The 8,737-nt window shown below is 32.3% G+C and overlaps 1 protein-coding gene and 1 long non-coding RNA gene across 2 annotated transcripts; both read right to left on the bottom strand.

Moving 5' to 3' along the window:
- Positions 1-1,590: 1,590 nt before the first annotated feature.
- Positions 1,591-4,831, bottom strand: LOC124452150. Its single transcript, XM_047002736.1, has 6 exons — positions 4,744-4,831; positions 4,555-4,678; positions 3,700-3,818; positions 3,422-3,577; positions 2,526-2,664; positions 1,591-1,793 (listed from the first exon to the last, which is right to left on the bottom strand). The coding sequence occupies exons 2-6, from the start codon at positions 4,643-4,645 to the stop codon at positions 1,591-1,593; spliced, it is 708 nt and encodes a 235-aa protein (XP_046858692.1). The 5' UTR covers positions 4,646-4,678; positions 4,744-4,831.
- A 330-nt stretch (positions 4,832-5,161) lies between these two features.
- On the bottom strand, positions 5,162-6,543 carry LOC124450835. The gene is made up of 3 exons (XR_006950221.1): positions 6,478-6,543; positions 6,136-6,257; positions 5,162-5,551 (listed from the first exon to the last, which is right to left on the bottom strand). It is a non-coding gene; the product is annotated as an uncharacterized LOC124450835 (long non-coding RNA).
- Between the last annotated feature and the right edge of the window lie 2,194 nt (positions 6,544-8,737).

The raw sequence follows: 8,737 nt of genomic DNA, 5'->3' as shown, positions 1-8,737 counted from the left end.
ATTATAAATGTATAAAGCCAGACTTCCTTTAACTTTTTCTTATGTATTTTGATATTTCGTAATAATAGTTTCTAATAAAGAAAAGTTTTAGTGTAATTGCCCCAGAGGCGTTTTTAGTTTTAATATGACAACAAAACTGGAAGTCAAGAGAAAGTTGAGACAAAAAAATTATATTGAATGGAAAATTTTGCTTATCTTTATTCTGTGCCAAAGATTGCTGTGCTTAGTCATGATATATAAATTTTGATCATTTCTAATAATTACGTTTTCAGAAATTTATTTTTTTGGTTGATGTTGAAAGCTAAAATATACAAAATAGAATGAAAAAACGTGTAGGCTGGATTGTGACTAGTTTTAAGAAAAATTTGGGTTTTTTCTTGTGAAATTTTTGAAAACGTAATCACGAATCCTATTAAATATTAACTTAACTATCGTTAAAAATGCTCCACGAAATAATCTTATGAAATTATAAAAACGCAATTGTAACAAACTGTCGAAAAGCCACCCTATGATAATAAATGAGTTACTGATATGAATTTTTGCCTCTCATTACTTTATATTATTATACAGGGTGACCCAGATGTAATTATGAAAATTTCACTATGGTTTTACTATTTATTTCCAATTAATATTATCATTCAGTATGGAGACTATTCTCAAGATTGGTTATTTCGTCAATTTTGTTGTTATATTTAAGATGTTCAATGTTCTTCAGCTTGTTGAAGCAAACCTGCTGTTCGCAAATGAATCACCACACCTGCTGTGATGGCAGTTTGCCGTTCTTCAAAAATAAGAGCCATTCCGAAAGAGGAGTGTATAAAAGTGATTCAAACCTTTGCCAGACGAGTACAGGTTTGCTTGCAACGAAATGGTGGACATTTGGAACACATCTTAGGAAAGCCATAACTTGACTAAAATTTGACAGAAATAGCCGAAACTCTTGTGAATAGTCTTCCATAAACTGAATGATGTGTGGTTGTAATTTGAAATAAATAGCTTTTTAATTAAAGCCATAATTGAAATTTTCATGGGTACTCATCTTTTTGGGTCACCCTGTATAATATAGTTTTACAAATAAGTTTATATAAACAAACCCGAGTGAGTTTTATTTAACACTTGTACAAAGCATGCAAATATACATGATACACACATTTTCTTTGCATCGTTTTGTAATTCTTGAATATCCCACGATTGCAACTGTGCAAACATTTGTTAACTTAAACTACCACCATGTTTTTTAATCGAAAATAAGCTTGTTTATGGCTTTCTTTGCTTGTCAGCTAATCAGGTGATAAAATATTTACATTAATAAAATATTTAAGGATCACTATAATAAAGGCAATAAAAAAAAGGACTTATGGCTATTCTTTAAGTCTTTCCCAAAAAGCTTAAATTTCCATGATGTTTTAAAAATTATAGATCAGTAATCAAGAAAAAATCTGGAGGTCTACGCTGGAATAATAATCATTGTTTAAGTAAAAGAAGGATTGTGTAAGGTTTTTAAAATAAATAAAAGAGGTAAAAACTGTTTATCATTGAGTGAAACCTCGAGTTACAACGAGAAAAAAACACGTGAAAACGCCAGGATACTTACGAATTCGGTAGAGCAAATAAAAATTCCTTAATCCATCCACATTGTTTAAGAGCATCCTGTGAGGACCATGATTCTATAGGACTTCCTTCAAAACTAGTGGCGATCAAGCCAATTGAGTAGTTCAATGTCTTGTACAGCTGCACTCCATAATACCAACATACGGCAGAAAAATATGCCCACGAGTTTCCACCTACCGTTTCTAATAACACAAACGATAAATTTTACCATAAAAAGGCGTTATATTATAGAAAAATCTCATGAATCAAGCGTGCTGTTGAATTTACTGGTACTAAACCTTGCTTTAATTATTTTAAAATAAGAAAATGTTTGAGTAAGAAAAAACTTATAATATTTATTTGACATTACACATCACACACTTTTACAGTATTTGTTACAAAAGTATGTTTATCGAATTTTTATTCATTGTTATCAATTTTGATAAATAATTTAATGGTGATTAAATGTTGTTCAAAAGGCTTAGCTCAAATAAAATCACAATGTAAAGCAGGGGAGTTGAAAGACAGCTCACGTATAAAAATAAAATCACTTTGAAAAATACTTGAAGAATAATCAAATTGGTTCCATTTGTATCGTGAAGTATTCTTTTGAAATATTTCTTTTCAGGTAGCATCAACAGCACGATAAATAAGGAGGATAAAATTTATATATGCAAGTTATAATCTCTGAGAAACAATTGATCTTAAAACAAGTTAATTCTCCCAAACAAGACGATATGACGACACTGGTAGGTAGCGACGACACTGCTACTTTTCGATAGTACTTATATTTTAAATTTGTAAGCACTTCTTTGTTTCTATGCAAACTGTCTCTGAAATTGCATATTGCATATAGATTAACAAAATGACTCTCCGATTCAATCAACCCTTTGTAAATTTTCTTTGCCTATTTTTTTTGACAGTATGATAAATACCTGGTGAAGCAACGGACCAAGGCAATTCTATTTTGCATAACTCCGTCCTAGGCATAACACTGCAATCAAGGCCTGCAGAAAACAATCGTATCTTGGGATAATTAATGGAATCATTTATTGCCTCCGTTCCATTATCCGACTAAATAAAAAAAATAAATAATAACATTAAGCATTTCTAGATACATACTTAGTGCTTATAACATTGCAAGGTCTTCGATTAGTGTGTGTTAAACGGTTCAATATCTTCTCGTATATGTTAATCAAACATAGAATGCTTTTAGTAAGATAATTTTCTTATAGAAGGGACAAGACAATGTTTCTTGTTTTAGGAAAAATTTATTTAAGATAAATTTTCTTCCTTAGAGCATTTTGTTGTTTAAGAAATTTAGTAAGATAATTTTCTTATAGAAGGACAAGATAACATTTCTTGTTTTAAGGAAAAATTTACTTAAGATAAATTTTCTTGCTTAGAGCATTTTCCTGTTTTAAGAAATTTCTTAACATAATTTTCTTGTAGAAAGGACAAGATACTATTTCTTGTTTTAAGGAAAAATTTACTTAAAACTAGTATTTTTTTTGAAATACCTTTTAAAGAATTTGCAGTTAAAATCCTAAACACCTAATCATGTCTCTAACATCGAACACTAACCCCAACGTTTCATCCAAATCCTGACTCTACTTTTGAACTCTTACTCCAAGAGACTTGCACTGTTTTTTTTTACATTTTAGCAAAAAATTTTCAAAAGCGAGATATTCGACATTGCAGTTATTCCCGTTTTATATTTTAATGTGCTTAAAACAAAAAGATTAATCTGAACTAGTGTTTTATAAATTTCATCCTTTATGCTAAAATCAACCAAATGGCAAATTTTGTTACCAAGTCCCCTTTTTTTTACCAAGTCCCCTTTTTCAGCATTGCCATCAAAAGAAAATATTGCACTTCTATCATCATCGGTTTCAGATGAGTCAGAAGAGCTTATAACATGGTGCTTCTTCCTTTTTTTCAACTCTGGAGAGTCTGAAGCCATTGGATTTCCATTGGAATCAAACACCTTAAAAATAAGCATTACAAGTTTAAACAGTTCTAAAAAACACTAAACGTTTGCTGGTATAAACATAACATTCTGAAAAGTTTTTAGAAAGAGTTTGATCTAATAAGTGCTCACGTACGTACCATGCCAGAAAGTTTGGACCAAATTGCAATAGCAGCACGCTTTTGTCGGAGATTCTTAAACATGTCACTAAACTCTTCTCTAGTTAGTGTTGGAAAGAGTTCTCCATCAATCTCTGCAGCTGAGAAGGTACGTGCATATATTATCGTAATTAGATTTTGCAAAGCCTAGTTGCAAGTTTGTAGCTAAAAATCCACTTTCATTATCAAACAATCTTCCCAAGCTCTTGCTTAAAGCTTGAATGTTTTTACATACGGTAAGTCTGCTATTATTAATCACGTGAAAGCGCATGCGACCTTTGCCCGACCTTGGCATTATTTTTGGGAAAATAACTATTTCCTTTATCTGCGTTATAAATATAGTTTTTTTCTTTTAGAATTGGTAATAAAAGAATTTCTTGATTGATATCTCGTGAAACAGTGTATTTTTGATTATTTGATATTTTTTGAGTAAACAACGTGGGTGTCGTACGCACGTTGTTTACTCAAAAAAAATGCCGATCAAGGGTTAACGGTGTCAATGAATTAAAGCGTTATATATATGAGAAATGTCCTAGAATATTTCAAAGATAACTGTTATGTCCAGGGGCGAAACTAGAACGTTAATTGGGGGGAGTAAATATTCATGTATTCAGCTCTGCCCTGCTGACTTCTTTTGAAATTAACATCGCAAACAAAAGAAATCAGCAGGGCAGAGCTGAATATATGAATATATACCCCCCCAATTAACGTTCTAGTTTCGCCTCTGGTTATGTCTAACTTGGGAGAAATTTTCCACTGCATATCAAAATTTTAGCAATGTCTTCTAGGTTTTCATAAAAAGCGTCATACTAACATATAAATATTTACAACAACTACCTTGAAATTTTTCAATGACTTCATTATCCACTCCATTCTTTTTCAATAACGTGGACAATTCAGAGGTGGTTAATTCTTTAAATGAAGGCATTGCAAGAAGTTCGGTGCAAATGTTACGACTAGACTACAAAAACGATCAGCAAGTAAGTGAAATGACCATTGAGTTCTATAATAACTCGAGCGGCTAACTTTACTGGGGCGAGGACGCCAAAACAATGGCGGCCAAATGACGTATTTCCGCTGAAATGATCGCTTTGCAGAAAAATAATATTCCCGACCTCCCACTGATGTCTATAGTAAATTATAAAGAAAAAAATTTCTTTAAGAAAAATTTGAGCTTATTTACCTATTAGAGTACAGAATGGAGATTTATCATATGCATTATTGCTGCTTTTTTAAATAATAGACCATAAAAAAAAGATAAAATAGACCATTGCGGCGATTGCGCGTGCGCGGCTGGCTTGCACAGTGATTCACGTGCAAGGCATGTGTTGCGCTTTTCCATATGAAGTGACTTAGTGAGTTTTAGAAAAATGGCTTGTACTTGCTACATAATCCACTACCCAAGAACCATTGTCAGGTAACTGCTTAGTAGAAAAACAAACAGTAGAATTATACAAAATTATATTATGGCTAATGGTAAATGGCATGCCAATTATTTTTAGTAATGTAATTAACATTGTGAAACCTTATTGTTGTGATATTTAGTCTAGTACAAGGCAATGTACAAGTTTCACAATTAATACTTTTGCAGGCTTGGCCCAATGGTACGATCTTGGTGCATGAGGTTTGAGTCAAAGCACACATACTTCAAGCAAGTTGCTGTTTCCCTTGGAAATTTCATCAATGTGCCATTTACAGTTGCTGAGAGGCACCAGAAGCTGCAAAGTCTTTACTACTTTTATGGGGAAGATCAAAAGTCCAGTATTGTGAAGCCTCTCGAATGTGGACCAGGTATATACATTACTTAAATATTCAATGACAATATTTATTTAACCTGCAGAGAAAATTAGCATAAGTGATAAATGTTTGTGTCTTTGAGGTTCTACAATCTAAACATGAAATGGTTCAATGCCCAAATTCCCTGAAGTCTCTGCATTTACATTTTTATCAGCTGTCAACTTTTGGAATAATTTTTACTTGCTGCACATTCTTTTTTTCATTGTCAAGGTTCGCAACATTCAGTTTTACATGATCCATCAAAAGAAGAATTAAAACAAATTGATGGTCACTTGAATGATCAAGATCTTGTGTACAAGTAAGTGGACATACATTGTCATGTATCATCCATGGGAAATTTTTCTACAAGCATTGGCTCTGCTTGGTGTGCAATATCTGACCTATGTGTGCTCATTAATTAATGAAAATTTTAAAGTATGTACTATTTTTTTATAGGACTTCCTGGGTAAAAATCCTTGGAACACTCTACAAAATTGGGGCAATTATCCATGTGGGCTTCAACAATTTTCTGCCTGTTTTTGCTGAGATTAAATCAATCCATGTTTTAAACTCATCAATTGAAAGGGTGTATTTTGCTGCTGAAATTTTGTACACAAAAGAGTTTTGTGAGCATTACCGTACCTATGTTGTAAACAGAACAGTACATCCTGAAATTCAGTTTTACCCACAAAGATCGTTGCAGTACTATCTCCCACTTCACTTTCTGAATCCTGTCTGTTCACATAACCAGACACATGTTTTGCCTAAATGTGATATTCACAATTACAATTAATACCAATATTTACTGATTTAAAAGATGCAGTGTGTATGTTCATAATAAATATCATCACATTGTGAAATATTGCCTATCAAAAATTTTTTGAGAACTAAAATATCATATCCTTGTCATAATATGTGATTTAGTTTGTTCAAAAGCAATTAAAACTGCTAAAATGCAAAAAATACATTCGTACTAGACAATACCTGACATAATTTGTTTTCTGCCGTTCACTCCTACGACAATTGAATCACTTTAAAACCATTACAAACAAAGCAAATGGTCGTCTTCAAAACTCTATACTTTGAATGATAATAGAATATTATTTTTCTGCAATATCATAGTCATCTACGGCCGTTATCATAGTGAAAACAGCAATCGAAACGCGCGTGCATCATGAAATAGTTGGCCGCCATATTTGTATTGTGTCACCCGATTCGATGCAGTCATCAAGTTGCTCTCGAACCAATTTGGCACCAGTTGTAGAGCAAAAACAACCCTCATGGAGCCAAAACGGCCCCTCTTGTCTGTTTTAGCTCTCATTGTTAGCCAATATGGCTAGCAATTTCAAAATCCAAAACGACCTCATGGGGCCAAATTGGCCCGTATATTTCTATTTTGGCACCAATTGTAGAGCAAAAACAACCGTCATGGAGCCAAAACGGCTCTATTGTCTGTTTTAGCCCTTATTGTTAGCCAATACGGCTAGCAATTTCAAAAGCCAAAACGACCTCATGGGGCTAAAATGGCCCTTTTCTTTTTACTGTGTACGTATGAAAGCGCAGTAATACAATAAGGACCTCCAGCACTCATTGGGGGTAACACAACTTGCCATACTCCGACTTCTTCCCCTCCTACATGAAGATTTTTACAGTGACAATGATTTTACCGAGTCTTGCCAATTAAAAAAAATGTACGAACATAAAGACGTTTATAAAAATGTATATCTTAATGTGTAAGTATGTAAATTTGTGAATAGTGCACGTGAATCACTGAACCAGTTAAGCTAAGCAAGATCATCCCTGTCGACTTTATAAATTTCATAGAAGAATATTGCCTTATTTACGTTTTATTGAATTACTTCTAAATTAATATGAAGTATTTGAACGAGTATTTTCCAGATTTAAAAAATTAAAGTCTTAATCTTAATTAATTCTTTTTCAACCATGTTCTTTACTTGAAACGACATCCTCACCTTTTTTGACGCAATACGTATTGATTGGATGTTAAATACAAAATTTTCAGAGAAAATAAAGCTTATGACATCATCATTGTACATAGTACTGTTACAATAGTAGCATACTGTTTTATTTTTATATATTTCATTGTAAGTTATTTTGATTTTGTAAGTTTTTGACACATGGCATAGTACGCTATAAGTCATTTTTTAAGCTTAAGCAATTTATTGGCTACTGCATTGAGATTGATGGCCTCAATCGCATAGAACTGATGTATACAGCCCCATGCACAATTCATCATGTTCTTGACAGTTACATGGTTATAAACATTAATCATAATGTGGCTAAAACTTATATAGTTAGTTTGCTGTTGTTTCTAATCTTGTTTTTAAAGCTATTATGGGTGACGACCTCAATGAAATTGTTTTATGTGATGATACCAAGATAAACGTTTGTTTTCTTCATATTAAGGTTTTTGGAATTATTATATTAGAATCAATTAATTATTTGACTTTTTATCTGAGTTACTTCAAGCACTGCCAGAATCTTTTAAAGTTATTTAAGTGATAAAAGCGATGTTTTACCAAATAATAAAATGCAACAACTAACAATATTGATAAAATTAAAAGCTGTTTCATGGATAACTCAAATATTGAGAATGGAATTAATAATTCTACCCACAGCAGATAAATGATAATTAGAAGTTGGGTATTCTAAAATGATACATCGTACCTAGGCTATAAGCTTATATCTATGATACAATTTACAGCTTACACGAATAATACTCATATTGAAATGTGAAAATTGCAACGATACTTAGAGTTATAAAGTGTTAAAACAATGAATGAAATATTCACAATTTTCTTCTCTTTCGATTCAATTTTACAAAATCAACAATAGCATGAAGTCTAATGCACCATTGTAATCTTTATGCACAAAATGTTCTTAAATTCATCAGAATTTTGCTTTTTATTTAAAATGTGCGAAAACATCGTCTCTTTTATTCCGCCGCAGGCGCAGAAAACTAGCTACTATGCTATACTGAAGAGTCTGCCCATCTGTCATTATTCTTGGTAATGGTCGAATATACAAACGAAGACGAGTATTACGATTTAGTGCATTCGTGGATTTCTCGATAAAAAAATTACGGGCTGTTTTCTCATTTTAATTGCTCGATTGCTCCCAAACGGTATGCTTTTAGGACAATCTTATGACATGAAATTAACCTAAATTGCGAAATTGCCATTGGGCAAGCAAAGCTCTGTTTGTAAATGGGTTAAAAGTACAA

The sequence above is a fragment of the Xenia sp. Carnegie-2017 genome, unplaced genomic scaffold (genome assembly GCF_021976095.1).
Source record: "Xenia sp. Carnegie-2017 unplaced genomic scaffold, XeniaSp_v1 HiC_scaffold_24, whole genome shotgun sequence".
NCBI classification, from domain to species: domain Eukaryota; kingdom Metazoa; phylum Cnidaria; class Anthozoa; order Malacalcyonacea; family Xeniidae; genus Xenia; species Xenia sp. Carnegie-2017.
This window is presented reverse-complemented; position numbering and strand designations above follow the sequence as displayed.